This window comes from Callionymus lyra, chromosome 1, assembly GCF_982586985.1.
Source record: "Callionymus lyra chromosome 1, fCalLyr1.hap1.1, whole genome shotgun sequence".
NCBI classification, from domain to species: Eukaryota; Metazoa; Chordata; class Actinopteri; order Syngnathiformes; family Callionymidae; genus Callionymus; species Callionymus lyra.
In genome coordinates, this window is record NC_141818.1 from 34282725 (window position 1) to 34299331 (window position 16607).

Genomic DNA, 16607 nt, shown 5'->3' on the forward strand with positions numbered 1-16607 from the left:
TTGTCATATATGTCCAACCACAGTACTGTAGAGGAATGACAATGAAAAAAAATACATTAAGCGTATTTTGTACCATCTACAAAAACACTGAATATCTAAAGGAATTGAAATAATACATACAGGATTCAAAATATTAGTTATTCATATAAAATAAATTAAATAAATAGGGAGATGGTATGTTCTCCCCGTGTTGCCTGGGTTTACTCCGGGCACTCCGGTTTCCTCCCACAGTTCAAAAACATACAGATGTTAATTGAGAACTTTGGGAAATTGTCCCTAGGTATGAGTGTGTGTGAATGGTTGTCTGTCTTTGTGTGCCCTGCGACAGACTGGCGCCCTGTCCAGGGTGTCCCCTGCCTTCCGCCCTATGATTATTGACCCCAGACCTGGGATGAAGCCAATGACTGAATGAATGAATAAAATAAATAAAATAAATAAAATAAATAAAATAAATAAAATAAATAGGGAGATGGTATGTTCTCCCCGTGTTGCCTGGGTTTACTCCGGGCACTCCGGTTTCCTCCCACAGTTCAAAAACATACAGAGGTTAATTGAGAACTTTGGGAAATTGTCCATAGGTATGAGTGTGTGTGTGAATGGTTGTCTGTCTTTGTGTGTCCTGCGATAGACTGGCGCCCTGTCCAGGGTGTCCCCTGCCTTTCGCCCTATGATTATTGACCCCAACCCTGGGATGAAGCCAATGACTGAATGAATGAATAAAATAAATAAAATAAATAGGGAGTGTGAATCTTCTCCTCGTGTTGCCTGGGTTTACTCGGGGCACTCCGGTTTCCTCCCACATTTCAAAAACATACAGGGGTTAATTGAGAACTTTGGGAAATTGTCCATAGGTATGAGTGTGTGTGTGAATGGTTGTCTGTCTTTGTGTGTGCCCTGCGATAGACTGGCGCCCTGTCCAGGGTGTCCCCTGCCTTTCGCCCTATGATTATTGACCCCAACCCTGGGATAAAGCGGTTGTCAACGACTGAATGAATTAATAAAATAAATAGGGAGTGTGTATGTTCTCCTCGTGTTGCGTGGGTTTACTCCGGGCACTCCGGTTTCCTCCCACAGTTCAAAAACATACAGATGTTAATTAAGAACTTCGCCCTATGATTATTGACCCCACCCTGGGATAAAGCCAATATCTGAATGAATAAATAAAATAAATAAAATAAATAAAATAAATAAAATAAATAAAATAAATAAAATAAATAAAATAAATAAAATAAATAAAATAAATAAAATAAAAGGAGAGTTTCATACTTCATTTAACGCCTCCCACCCAAAAAATAAGAAAAGAAATGGATTTTTTAAAACGTCAAATGGAAATCGGAGATCGCATCTGGAATTCACAGAGTTCACCTGAAGGCATCCTCGGCCAGCGGTTTGCTGGGGCCGCGCAGGCGCGTTGAGGCGACAAGGAAGCTAAGCGGATGTCACCAGAAGCGCATATGTGGACGGTTCAGGGGAGGAAGCAGCTGCCGGAGAATAAACACCTCTTTACCGGAACAATCTCCCTTCAAAAGTAGACACAATGTCGTCGTAGGTTTCGCCTTTTATCCGATGTCCTTTTGACGAGAGATCGAAAGATGATGTCCGAGTGCGAGCCCACGGAGAGCTGCGAGCCGGTGGTTTCCACCGCGACGCCGCCGCCGGACTCGATCGGCTTCTTCCCGCCGATTGACCCTCCGGGGGACCCGTACGCCGCCGCCGCTGCCGGAGACGAGCGAGGGATCCTGGCGAAGCCCGGAGGCGCCGTGCGCTTCTCCGAGTCCTGCGAGAGCGTCCTCGCCGAGCTGGAGACGGACGGTTCCAGCGAGGAGACGCTGCTGCTGCCGTGCCTGGCCGGAGGCTCGACGTCCCCGCGGGGAGAGAAGCGGCGGAACAGACGGAGCTCGTCGTCGGACAAGGACACCGCGGCCTCCCCAGGTGAGTCTCTGAGTCGAGAGGTGAGGGTCAGGGAACCTGTTCTCGAGCCGTGGGGTCAGTGTGGCTTCTCTCCATCAAACCTATAATCCATTAAATATAATATTTATTAATGTCATTGCGCCTTAAAAAATGTCCGACGTGGAAACCAGGTAGTTTGTTTACCAATGACGTCATGAAGTCGATATTGCTGAGTGAGCAGAATCTCAACAAATGTCAGGATCAGAAACTTTTCTTGTCAGTGTTGTAAATACAATATAGACTTGTGTGTGTGTGTGTGTGTGTGTGTGTGTGTGTGTGTGTGTGTGTGTGTGTGTGTGTGTGTGTGTGTGTGTGTGTGTGTGTGTGTGTGTGTGTGTGTGTGTGTGTGTGTGTGTGTGTGTGTGTGGTCGCACAGATGAATACAATAATCAAATAATAAGAAGTAAAAAAACGGAATCAAGGCAGCGATTCTGCACTGACTATATCCTTTAAGAAACATCTTAAGACGTTTTTATTTGTTCAGGCTTTTCCTTGATTTTCTGGAACTCCTGTTGTGTTATCAGTTTTATCTTGCCCTTTAAAGTATATAATTTATTTATTTATAATTTATTATTATTTATATTGTTTTGAGTGTTTAAGCGCTTTGTGACCGTGGTCTGGAAAAAGCGCTATAATAAATAAAATGTATTTACTTACTTACTTACTTATATCAGACCTGGGCGAAATGCGGCCCTTTGACTGTATTTATGTGGCCCTCGTAATGTCAAAGTATGATCATGTATAAATGGTTCTAATGCATTTAAAAAGTGTATTTTGTATTAAGTATTCATCTACATTTTCACATAACACTTATTGTTAATAATAATAACACTAATGTCACTTTTTCTCTCCATTTTGTGTGTCATTTTTTGAGTATATATTAATCCCTCTAAAAATATTTTTTATGTTAGTTGAAGAACTGTTTTGAAAAAACATACATAACAATCCGTCACGGCTTAATGACGAATGTCCTTATTTTTTAGGGATTTTCTCGTCTTTCTTTTTGCTCGACGGCCCCTAACAACATTCAAAGAATTGAATGTTGAAATTTTAATTGCCCAACCCTGGCCTACATGATACAATACCAAACTCAAGGAACTAAACTAAGTCAAAACTGGACTTCCACCTGAATAAATGGCAATGTTGTAACAACCCCCGTCCTTTAGATATCCTCCGTTGCATATAGATTTTCTGCGTTGACGCAGGAGGGAGACGATTTAAAATGTTTGTGTTGCATCTTCTTCTTCAACAATTCCCATAAGGAGTTGCCCCAGCTTTTTCACAAGGGTTAAAAACTGAACATCAATATAAGGTGTTGTTGGTAATGAGGAAGGAGTATACTCTTTATTGGATTTAAAAACAACAACAAAGGTTACTAGTGAGAATGTGATTCCAATTTAGAATTTGCTCAAAGGAAAATATTGAAAACGTATGCAACTACTACACAAATTGATAACGTGCAACTCAAAGATTTAAATAAAGATTTGTCAAATATAATTTGAAACGTAAACTCAAAATGGGAACCAGTACCAAATAAATGGCATTTTATGATTATGAAAATAACACGTTTTACATCAAGTGTTGCTTCTATATAAACATATTGTATAGCTTTTTAAAAAAACAATATGTCTGGTTGAATAATACATTTTGTCTCTTCATAATTGTCGCCTAATATCTTACGTTACAGTTCAGCAGTGGTCTCGCATGAGAAGTTTACATTACAAATAAAGTGAGTCAACTCTAACAACTATCGAAACACAGCAGGACATAACAACAACCATCTAAACCCCTTTTTATAAACCGTTTGATTGGCTCGGTCATGTGGTCACAACCGTTCATAGTCGATTTCAAAAAACAGCATGACGATCTACATTCTTTATCTCCAGCAATTGACCGTGGGTTCACATGAGACCTTGTCTTAAATCTGATCCGACAGAGGTTTAAGTAATGATAAGGAAAAAGGTAGAGCTGTCAAAGCTTTCTTTTATGGCTACATTCAGAGTTAAACGTGACGTGGAAGCAAAATTTCTCACTTAAACCACAGATAAGACATATCCTGTACGGACTTTATGCTACTTTGTTCAGTCGTCCGTCTCTCAAAGCAAACTGAAAGCTTTTGAAGGAGATGGAATGGAATGGATGTTTTAGTTGTCATGGAAACAGAATTTTCTATTTTGATTATCAAGCTGTGCTCCAAGTACTCTTGCCTTGGACGCAATAGTTGTACGTCACAGGTTTATGAATGGAAAATGCGTTCTTGCTACACGTGGATAGTTTAAATGATGGTTAGAGTCATCCATCCATCCCTCCCTCACTCACTCACTCACTCACTCACTCACTCACTCACTCACTCACTCACTCACTCACTCACTCACTCACTCACTCACTCACTCACTCACTCACTCACTCACTCACTCACTCACTCACTCACTCACTCACTCACTTGGATTGGTTGACACCCTTTCCATGTCGAGATCGGTAGCTTTTTTTTTTCTTTAAAACTTTAGCACTAGTTGGTAGAAACCAAAGACTTGAATTTAGTCCCTGACCGCATTTCTGTCACGATATATAAAACAAATAATCGTATCTCTATCCCAATAGAATGTCTTCTCTTTGTTCACAATAACGTCATGAGATTGCTTTCAAAAAATCCAGAACTTCTATCATCTGTCAACTTTAGTGTCGTAAAGGGGTAAATAGAGCAGAGGCAGTCCTGCTGTGAAACCTCCCGTGATCCCATTAACCGACCCACAGGGCTTTCAGAGGCGGACGTTAAAAATGCATGTGGCCGTGTGACGGCCATTCTGTGGCCCAGCAGTTGACATGATGGTTACCACAGAGAAATCTGAACTTTTGTTTGCTTCCCTTTCATGCTCAACCCCATAAATACTAGATGTCTTGGCTTCAATATTCTTTATTGTCACTATACAGAATTAGGAAGGCACTATACCAACATGTTGTTACGCATTAAAGCACAGTATAGAATTCAAAGATAACGGAGGGAAGTATTAATTAAGTTTATAATTAATTTTTACTGTAGCTAACAGTTACACAAGACAAGAAACTGAATTCGAGGAGTAAGAGTTGGATATGCATTGGTTTTCATTTGGAGTGAAGGACCTAAAGATAGGTTGAATTGGAGGAAACTGACTTTTTAAAAGTCAAAGAAGAAAAGGAAGTGCAAAACCTGGATGGATTTTTTTTGTCTGATACTTGACAATCAATAAATATAAGGCAAACCAACCAGCGGATTAAGTATGATTCATTTTTACCGCTGTTATAACTACAATATAATCAACACTTTTTTAAACGCACTAAAACTTTAAGTTTATACAATAATGCAACTCATCTGTAGATTTGACAAAATATGGCCTGTAGGGGGCTCTAGAGGGAGCCTCAACAAGATGGGTACGTTTTAATTTGAATTGCTGCTGTCAACAGTTTAGATAAAGCCCTATTTGGATTGTGCTGTGACAAACCTCGATGCTTGACCAATCACAGCAGTAGGTGTTGTTATGGTCAACAAGATTTAATCACCAGAAAGTGCTTTCAGCGGGCGGGGCTTAAGCACATTCCCCAATGTAAATATTTAAATGTAAAGAGAGTGTTGTACAAACAGACACATACTGATGAGTAGCATGTATGTTCGAGATCAAGTCAAGAGACACTTGAATCAACACATTAGTTGCCCTTTAAATCACATGTATCATACACAAGACCCAGTAAGTACACAAGTAATTAATATTTATAGAGCGCTTTTTAGGGCGAAATCTAACTCGCCAAGCCATTGTTTGTGGTCGGCTAAAAAGGGTTTATATCATACTGTGACTTATGCTGAGGAAGTTGCTTAAAAACTGTCCACTTCCCCTACCAGTCAAATTTGTAGAGGGTTTTCACAATGTCATATGTAAGTGTAGTCCCTTTTCTTTTTGCTATGCACAAAGAGGTAAAGATAGTTTTTACAGGTCTTATTAGATGCAGGTAACAATTAAAAGTAGCAGTTAGGTATTGTTTAGGTAACTGATACTGTTCAGGTCAGGTATATAGTTTGCTTTTAAAATTAACTACGCCCTCGGCTAATATACACAAGCAGATCAAAGGCCTCTTCACTCGCGTCAAATCTTTTCAACAATGACAACAAAACACTTTTTGCATGATCTACTCTCACCTGACAAATGTAAACATGTGTCTTTATTTCTTCCCAGGGGCCAACAGCGTCGAGTTTAACCATTTCCCTGCCGACCCGGAGTTTGCAGATATTATCCAAAGGGCTGAACAGGCCATCGAGAATGGTGTCTGTCCAGAGAGGATATCGCAGGGATCCAGCGGGAGTTACTTTGTCAAAGACTCAAAAAAGGTAAATTCATTTGGCAGTCTGGTTATTTTCATGGATCGACAAGGTCTAGAACCGTGACCCAGGATTTTTGTTTCCATCTACAGAAAACAATCGGAGTTTTTAAACCAAAGTCGGAAGAACCCTACGGTCACTTGAATCCTAAATGGACCAAATATTTTCACAAGGTACCCTGTTTTCTTTATTTTTTAGTTTACTCTTTTTACTTTAGGGGAACTCTTAAGGGGGGAAATTTTAGGAGAAAATCTTCAGTCTTCAGGTGAGAGCTGGTTTCAGCCCACAATAGCATCTGGAAAATGTTTTTGTTGAAGCGCAATCTGTAGGCTATAAATAGTGTTTCTGACTCTTTCATTACAGCGTCACTACTCGCACAGAGACGACATCATACTTCCGTCAATCTATCAGTTGTTGGGTTTTCTGCTGTCTTGAGCCGCACCTAACTTTTGTTAGTTATTGCTAAACTTTGCGGTATATTCCCAAAAACGTCGTTCAGAAGGAGGAACTAAACTTTTTTCAAATTCAGAGCATTCCGTCCGCCTTGATATCCTTTTATTTATCATAGTCTTTACTGTTTAAAAAACATGTTTGGAATCTTTTTTTATTTTTTTCTTAACAATTATTTATTAGATTATTTGCCAGATCTATCAGTTGTTTAAAACAAATTTGGTTTTAGATTGTCAATAATAAGAAAGTGTCATAACATTTGATTGTAGAAGTTTTGAGAAATTGATAATTAATATTTTAGCTGTGACTCATACATGTCAAAGTAAGTTAGTAAGCTTTATCGGTAAAGCGCCTTTTGCAGACCATGGTCACATTTGCCAAAATAACAAAATGATACACAGTTAAAATGCATACAAATTAAAAAACTTTAGAGGCTCAAGAGTGACAAACATAGCAGCCCCTAGAACATTAAGAAAAAAACCTGCACAAATAAATAGGTCTTAAGATAGTTTTCAAAGGAATCAATATACTGTATAGCTCTGGAAGTTAAAATCTGAATTTTTAAATGAATCCTGAAGGAAACTGGTGTTTTAAGGATCGGGGAACTGTGAGTCCTCCTAAGATGGATCATAGTTTTTCTGGAAGATGTAGACTTAACCCCAACATATCATAAAATACATCAAGTACTTTCAAATGTGAGGCCAAGTAAAAAAAAGGATTTTGTTCCATGTGTATGATTTGTCACCTCAATTTCAACCACAAATTATGACTGCCACAGCATAAGCAACATTTTTCTGATAAAATATGTAGTAAAAAACTCTTCTTGTAGAAGCGTTGCTTCCTCATTTAACGCCTTTACCTCCTTCAGCTGTGCTGTCCCTGCTGCTTCGGTCGAGGCTGCCTCCTGCCCAACCAGGGTTACCTCTCTGAGGCCGCCGCTTCGCTCGTCGACACAAAACTGGGCCTGGGAATAGTCCCGAAAACCAAGGTTGGCGTCCGAGTCTATATTTAAACATGTTCAGGAAAGCGTCCAGCTGCGGGCAGAAGGGATGTGAACCCAGTGTACCCCTCCTTTCTCTTAGGTGGTGTATTTGGCCAGCGAGACGTTTCATTACAGTGCCATCGACCGAGCCAAGTCCAGAGGAAAGAAGTACGCCTTAGAAAAAGTGCCAAAAGTAGGACGACGTTTCCACCGAGTGGGACTCCCACCCAAGGTAGTACATCTCTTAGAGTTACTATACGTAGTATATTGTTAAAAAGGACTATAACAGAATACAAAATAGATCACCCCAATAGGAAAACAAGGGACAATGAGACGATCTAAAACTAAGATACACTGAGTGCATATTTCATCATTAATCAGGCCATCAGCTATTGTAACCATAACAAAACTGACAGCATCATAAATACAGAGTAAATAACAATATGACGACCTCGACAAAAAACACTGAAACTAAGTTATTATTGGAAAACATCACAGACCAAAAAAACAATTGCAACATCAATAATAACTTTAAACCACCAAAATATTATTTCTTTGGTAAAGAATAAACTATTATTATGGACAGAAATACAATAAATGTTTATTTTCTCACAGTACATTAGTAGTAGATTGTGTTCTAATGACATTAAATGAATATACTGTATATATATATATATATATATATATATATATATATATATATATATATATATATTGATAAAATGAAATTTAAATGAACAACAACGACTAGAATTAGAATTTGATTATTAAAAGGGGACACATACTTACACATTGTTAAAAAAGCCAGAATTAGCAGAATTAGGGTAGTTTTCTGTAGTGCCCAGGCAATGAAGGCAATTTAATTACATTTTAAAAAACACATGCATGTACAATATAATATAAAATCCATATGCAATACAATGACTAAATAACTAAACCAAAATATATATAATATTATTTTGTACATCACATCTTTTTAGATTTCTATAAATAGTTGAAATAAATGTAGATGTAAAAAGTGCTCCAGAGATGCACTATTGATTTAATTTATATTTTTCAGCTATTCTTTTTTTTTTGGGGCTCCAACTAACCCACAATAACGTATCTACACAATGAGTTTCTTTGGGAAGACAAAAATGACAAAGGCAAATGCATAAATTGTACAGTAAACCATTGTTTATCACAAAGGGTCCACAAGTTTGCTCTGCACCATCAGGTGGGTTCTTTCCAGCTCTTCGTGGAGGGCTACAGGGAGGCAGACTACTGGCTGCGGCGCTTCGAGGCCGACCCCTTGCCCGAGAACATCAGGAAGCAGCTGCAGTCTCAGTTTGAGCGGCTGGTGGTGCTGGACTACGTCATCAGAAACACAGGTACCTGCGTCACACTTGAATGTCAACACGCTTCACTCACTCACTCACTCTCTCTCTCTCTCTCTCTCTCTCTCTCTCTCTCTCTCTGTCGTCGCTCAGATCGAGGAAACGATAACTGGTTGATCAAGTATGAGAAGCCCGGAGACACGGAGGCACAGAAGGTGAGGGTTTGCCTGGTACATACCTGTGAACATTAATAACACTTGGTCAGTGATGTGAAGACTGTTGTAACCAATCAGAGCTCAGATGCTTTACTATAGGCTGAGACTAAATGTTCCTCAAAACGAAGAATAAAACTTGCAAAAAAGTTTTGGTGCAGCCAGATTTTGAAAGTCTCTTTTCTGTTTGGTTATTCTGCCTCTGATCCTTCATTTTAAATGTCCACTATCTTCAGACCTGCCCCCAGTAGAGATGTGTGATTATCGATGCACCAATATTAACAGTATTTTTATGATACTGTATTGATATTCAAAAGCACTATATTGATATTTTTGATATTCATGTGTTATTGTTCACCGTAGTTCTTTCTGGTTTTAATTTCAATCAATTGTCTAAACATTTTTTTATATAGAATTTAAATCCAAATATTCACAGCGTTTCTTACCGTAATTTCCGGACTATTAAGCACACCTGACTATGATTGTTGGTTTTCATTGTTACGAATAACCAGTAGTGACGCCAGTTCAATCTCTTATCAAAGGACTTTGTAAATGAATGCATTGATATGGCCTTTTAGGAATTCTCCCTCTCGAGAAAGTGTCTATTTCTGGGCAATATCACACAAATGGTTAGTGCAGATTAACGGTCCTAAACCCCCCCCAACCTCCCCCAAAATGGTCTGCATGATGAGCAACAAAAAAAGCTAAATCACAACCAATGTCTTCTTCAGCTTATTGCGTTTACTTATGCGCTCACCCCTGGTGACTTAAAAAAATATATGTGCGTGGAGGAAAAAAGAAGCAGCTTATAGTCTGAAAATGACGGTAATTATTGCGTTACAACTGAACTTTCATCCACTAGATGGCAGCAGTCCTTACGTCCTCCGCAGCTAAAGGAACGGTACAATTCTGCGAGATCCCGGCGGTGGCTGAGGATGAGAGGATACAGTTGAATCCATTCGTTTTTTTTAAGCTGATGCTTAGACATAGTCTAGTTTCAAAAACAAATAAGAGCAGTTACCACTTCATCAAGAGTCGTGTGGTCTGTAAATTCTTGAGAATAACTGATGCGGACTAAAGCGCGTCTTATGGCATGTCGTTAAAAACGAGTTGAGTGTTATGTCAGATCCCTGTTATCAGAAGCTGAGGTGTTGCTGGAACACAGATTTTTCCCAGTGACCTTTAACCTCAGAAGACGGCTCATCCCAGCCGACCGCACATCATCAATCAACATTGCTTAATGATCGATTGATTAGAAGACTTGGTCATCCATCACCTTTTTTGGCCAGGGATCAATAACGTCTTGTCGTTAATCGTTCATCCTGAGTTGCTGCTGATGGTCTCGCTCTGTCCCTGCAGGACAGCGACTGGTCAGAGAACGCTCCAGTGTCCTGCATCAAGATCGCAGCCATCGACAACGGCCTGGCCTTTCCCTTCAAACACCCCGACGAGTGGCGAGCCTGTACGTCCCGCCTCTGCGTTTCCAGCGACCAATGAGCTAACAGACCCTGTCCTTTCGTCTCTCCAGATCCATTCCACTGGGCCTGGCTCCCGCAGGCCAAAGTGGCCTTCTCACAGGAGACCAGAGACCTGGTGCTGACCCGGCTCTCCGACATGAACTTTGTCCAGGACCTCTGCGAAGATCTCTACGAAATGTTCAGGGTACAAAGAGCCTGGTCGTCGCTCGGTAGGAGCCGAACTGACTTTTCTTTCTCGTTTTCTTCCCTCAGACGGATAAAGGCTTCGACAAGACGATGTTTGAGCGGCAGATGTCCGTCATGAGGGGGCAGGTGAGTTTCTTCTCGATGGTTCGTTCATGTGAAGGTTCGTCAGGCGGAGATGAGAGTCACAACGACGACTAATATAACGAGGAAAAACTTGTTTCTAATTATGTATTACTTTTTTTTATTGCAATTTCGTTGTAACTTTTTAATATACATCTGGAAGGATTATTGGCAAATGGCATAAATATATGAAATTAATTAGATGAATCGTGAATTTGTTTTTTTCATTTTTAGGTCGAGTAAAAAAATCTTTAATCAAATTACTCTATTGCAAGTTTTTTTTAAACATTTAAATCTTGGAAAAAAAGGAAATGATTTACTTAAACCAAACAAGACAGAAGTCTTATTTAGAAATGATTAAATCGATGAGACAATTATAAGTAGATGTATAAAAGTATAACCAATCACTGAACCAAATGTTGAGGGAAAGAAAAGATGAAAATATGGATAAATATTGAAATTTATGGACAAATAAATCAAATTTAAGATGTATAAATGAAAGAGTAAAGCAAGTGTGTATAGAAAAAGTAATGGCACCGTTCTTTCAACAAAAATAGAATCAGAGTTCATTTATCTATTTTTGTATTTATCCACAAATGTATTTAAATGTATTATCAATTCAGTTTTGAATGTAAACTTTATAATTATATCAATTATTGTGCGTCACAGGAGAGGCCTCTGTGTCTTAAATGTAGTGATGTGCTGATGAAGCTTCATGAAACGCTGTCATGTTGTTCAGAGGTCAGTAGGTGGCGCCATCAGTTTAAAAATGATGTTTCGTTAAAACAGTTGTTCAAAACAAAGGAAAAATAGTGCAGAGACCGCCATCTAGTGGAAAATAATGATCACTACTTAAATGATCTTCAGGGTCCCCGTAGCTTAGGAGCATTGTGATCCATACTTGCTCAGAACTGAACCTAACAAAAGATACAAGCAGCATATGTTGTGTTTCAAGCAGATACTGCACCTGATTTGTACTTTTCTCTTCTTCAGTCAATTTATTTTAGGCCCTTGTCGTCATCACTTCCTATTTTAGTTCTCCTTTCCTTGTTTATCTGGAGTGACCCACTTTCTCTCTTAGCAACAGAGCTATCAAGTGTCACGCAATTTGACAATCATACAGTTGGACCCATTATCACGCCACACATTTCTCACGCCTATATTGACTCAGTCACTGCTCTATATATGAATTTACAACTAGAATCTTTGCTCCCTTGCCCCTAAATGGAGTCAACGATGGAAAGCACCGCAGCGTATAAACCAATCAGAAGCAATAACTCGACTCCAACTATTGTTCACAGCAGCACGATACACAACACGGAGACAACATGTATGAGTCATCCAACAAGATTTTAACACAACAGCGCCGACATCGCACTGCTTTCAAACAATCTGTCGTTCAGTTTTTCTTTCCAGTCCAATGAGCTCTTGAATCCAGAGTTTAACCCTCGGAATCTAACGCCACTTAGAAGGAGGAAATGAACTTCTGGATTTCAAATTAAGAGCATAGAGTTTTCTGAGCACTTTGTCATATAATCCTTCGATATCGGGTCATACTACTGTTTAAAATGCATTTTTTTTATTCAGTTATTTATTAGTGCTATTATTCATAGTTTTATCTACCGACTGATTGTTTTAAACAAATTTAGATTTTCACCCATTTAATGGGTTTCAGAGGTGAGGTTCATGGCTGGTGAGGCACTGACTCCTTTAGTGTCAGTTTTACAAGTATATCAATCCAAAATGGAAACTTATTTAATTGACTACTGGTTATTTTATATCTCATCATCATTATTTACACACTCATGCACACACACACACACACACACGCATACTCATGCACACACACACACATGCATACTCATGCACACACACACACACACACGCATCTTGGGTAAAAAAATTAAAAGACGATTTCTATGATTTTAGTGGACTGATGGCATAGCATAAATCTGTCATCTTTGACAATATCATTTGAAGATGGTTTTAAAAAAATATAATTGTATTAATAATTTCTCAACAAGTCTATATTGAATTGTTGTGATATGTTGTGGGATATAAGTCTACATCCTAAAGTGGCAGTCATCGATTGAGGATGAATATTGATTTATAGCTTCATAAATGTCATCTTTGACACTGACACAAGAGTCATAGTTGAAATATTATGTTTTAATGGTCAATTTATTTAAAGTGATATATTCAAAATCTTTAACCATATTTAATGATCTGAGATCTTTGGCTGGAAAAACTAGATTCGTGTTAAACAATCAATAGATATAGAGAAAAATGAATGGATTTAAACAGTATAGAGTATGACCGTGATAATAAAGGATTACAAGGAAGACGCAGCCGAGTAAATGCTTTTAAATTGAAAGCTGAATGTTTATTTCCTCCTACTGAGGGGAATTTACCGTAAGTTTAGCGAGTACTTAAATTTGTATCTAGACTGAAGATAGTCAGCGATGTATTGGTTTAAAAAATGTTAAGTTACGATGACTCTTGTTTAAAAATCTGTTTTTCAATTCAGAAACAAAACCGTTCATGAAACAGCAACCTATTATAACTTTAAACTATTTTATTGTCCCTTTAATTGTGTTTTAAACCGACCGATTCCTGCCGCTAGCATTACCAGCATGCTAGCATAAACGCTGCTAACTCTCTTCTCCGATGTTGTCGACGCCGCGCCCGAAACCCGACCCCCCCCCCCCCAGACGAACTGTTTTGTTTGCGCCGTGAAAGTGAAACCTGAGCCGCGTTTTTTTTTGTCCCGCAGGTGCTGAACCTGACCCAGGCCCTGAAGGACGGCAAGAGCCCCATCCAGCTGGTGCAGATGCCGCGGGTGGTGGTGGAGCGCAGCCGATCGGGCGGCCACGGCCGCGTGGTCACCCTGGGCAACGCCTTCACGCAAACCTTCCACTGCAAACGACCCTTTTTCACCTCGTGGTGAAGGAGACTCCACGTATGGATTCTTAGTAAGTAAACTCCCGGAGATTCGGGGGCGACGAAGGAGACACAAGGTCTATAATCTATGAAGATAATCGGCATTCCACCCATTAGCGGTTGCCATGGTGACTTGAATGAATGACGAGCTTTACACACGGACTGTTGTTGATTGTTCGGGACATGGTTCCATGTGTCGCTTTATTTAGGAGCCGCTCTCTGAGTCTGAAGGCCAAAGACCAGAACCAGCAGCTTCAGTCCAGTTTGAGATTCTACACGGAGCTCATGACTTGCTTTTGCCTTTTTGTGTGTGTGTGAGAATGTGTGTGTGTGTGTGTATGTAAGTGTGTGTGTAAAAATGGAAGTGTGTTGACGCGCCGCCGCAGGTTGCTCGACCTGCTCCGAGCACACCAGTGTCTTCTACCTTCTCTACTGCCAAAACGCGCGGACCAGAGGATGCGAGGGAACGAAACTTGAATAGACGCCCGGCTCGGACTCTGAATGTAAAAAAAATAAAATAAAAATAAAATGTTTACTCTTTCTTAAACTTCCCCGACATTTCAACGCGACGACGTCTTTCCGATGAATGTATTAGTTGTCGGGCGCGCCCCGGAGGAGGAGACGCCGCCTTTTTTCTTATTTATGCATCTTGATACTTTTCATGCAACTCGATGATTGTACCGGAATAGTTGTATATTTAACAGACCATAAATAAAAAAATACATTTGGGAGATAACTTTGATTACTTCTTCTTTTGCAGGGAATTATGGGAAATATTTCAGAGCCAACAGATTATTGGATGGTACAATTCAACATTTGAAATGTTGAATTTCAAATTAAAATTAAAGCTTTTATATTATATGGACTTTATTAATCATATAATATATAATTATATTATTATTATATATATATTAATAAAAATATGGGTTTCCAGTCCACAGCAGACCATAGTTTCATAAAAACAAGAACAAAGTGCAAATATAAGAACAAGGTTAAAATGTGCAGTGAAGATTATAGTTCAAAGTAAAGGATACAAAGATTAAAATAGAATAACGTCATTCTTTCGTGATTTTTGTTAGTTTGTTACTAAAACGAATACATTAAATTATATTGTAATATATTTAAATAAATAATTAAAGGAGTCAATAATTTGTATAAAAAAACGTTGATTAAAAAGAAAGGATAATCAAATTTAAAAAAATCAAATATTTTCATAATGAATGTTTTGTTTTACACGATGAAATTATATTTGAAGATCAATGTAGTAAATTAAATATGTGTAAAATTTGAATCACAATAACAAACTGGGTTTTAAAAAAACAACCATTAATTTAGAAAATCTTCCTTTTTAAAAACAATTAAATTATTTGAAAAACGAATTCAATCTTTTAATAAACAAAGTATTGATTTAATTTATTCAAAATATAAACTGAAAAATAAATGAAATAAAAATGAACAATTTATACAGAATTATGTGGCAAATGTATTCTTTTAAACGTAGTGGATTTTAGTGGTTTAATAAGCATTTTATTATTAGTTCAGAAAGAAGTTAAATCAAGAAAAAAAAATCATATTCTTATTTCAAGTAATTCCCTCCATATTTATTTTCTGGATTATTTGTTAGTTAGAAGTTATTTTTTCATATTCTGGCTCAAACACAACGTTTTTGCAAATCATGTTATTTGACTTATTGTGTTTTTCACATGATTTTATTATATTTTGGATCAAATATCAACTATTATTCTAGAAAAATAAATAATGGATTAGAACTGCTAAGAATAATTAACATATCTCTCTTTTTTTTTCAATCAACAATAATTCTAGAGATGAACTGTTTTTTTTCTTCTGTTTTTTTATTTTATTTTAAAATATCTTTATTCATACAAGATATCAATAGAATTATGTATATAATGGTTTATTCGAATCCATTTTAGATGTATTCTTTTGGTTGCTGTTCAGATCTCACACTCGACACAAGGTTGTCATGTGTTTATTTTTATTCCAAGTGTAAAAACGCTTCTTCATCATTAATTATGCGTCATGTGACCAGATCCAGCCTCGGCCACGTGCGAGGAAACACGTGGACCAACACGCCCACGCGCACACACACCGACGTGTCGAGGTGCATCTGCCGGAGAGGCAGGAGAGGAGGATGGAGAGAAAAAAAAAAGGAAAAAAAAAGAAAACGTGTTGCGAACGGCTCCAGCGTCACGTGACCTCACCCTCAAGAGTCGTCTGCTGCCCTCAAGCGGTGAGTGATGGACCTTCGATGAAAAAAAGGCACATTATATTAGTTACAAGTTATTGTAGATACTTAATATATTTATTTAGTAACAGTTACGGTGTTGCATTTTTTTTCATAATTATAAATAATACATTTGCATTTATTAATTCTTTTTTTTATATAACTGGGGAATTCATATCACATTTTGTTTGATTTAATTATTTAAACCTGCATATTTCAAAAATGTATTAAAATTTAATATACATTTTTCTTTATCCTTCACTTCTTTTTTTCTAGTATCTATTTTGTTTTTACCTCCTTAACTTTGTCTCTGACTTGTTAATTCGTTTTTAATCATTTTATATGTAAAATTAGAACAGTTTTCTAAGTCAACAAACTCC

General features: G+C 38.0%; 1 protein-coding gene across 1 annotated transcript; it reads left to right on the forward strand.

Annotated features, from left to right (window-relative positions):
- Window positions 1-1436: 1436 nt before the first annotated feature.
- pi4k2b (phosphatidylinositol 4-kinase type 2 beta) lies at window positions 1437-14718 on the forward strand. Its single transcript, XM_087803981.1, has 11 exons — window positions 1437-1932; window positions 6156-6307; window positions 6391-6471; window positions 7617-7736; window positions 7831-7962; window positions 8947-9100; window positions 9200-9261; window positions 10618-10720; window positions 10787-10920; window positions 10989-11048; window positions 13816-14718. Exons 1-11 carry the CDS (start codon window positions 1593-1595, stop codon window positions 13987-13989), a joined length of 1512 nt encoding a protein of 503 aa, XP_087660107.1. The 5' UTR covers window positions 1437-1592; the 3' UTR covers window positions 13990-14718.
- The last annotated feature ends 1889 nt before the right edge of the window (window positions 14719-16607 follow it).

What these genes read in the sequence shown, in the direction of transcription:
- pi4k2b (XM_087803981.1), top strand. Translation starts at nt 1,593, where the DNA reads ATGATGTCCGAGTGCGAGCCCACGGAGAGCTGCGAGCCGGTGGTTTCC. An exon ending in GGACACCGCGGCCTCCCCAG is followed by an intron (nt 1,933 to 6,155) that starts GTGAGTCTCTGA and finishes ATTTCTTCCCAG; the next exon opens with GGGCCAACAGCGTCGAGTTT. An exon ending in ATCTCTACGAAATGTTCAGG is followed by an intron (nt 10,921 to 10,988) that starts GTACAAAGAGCC and finishes TTCTTCCCTCAG; the next exon opens with ACGGATAAAGGCTTCGACAA.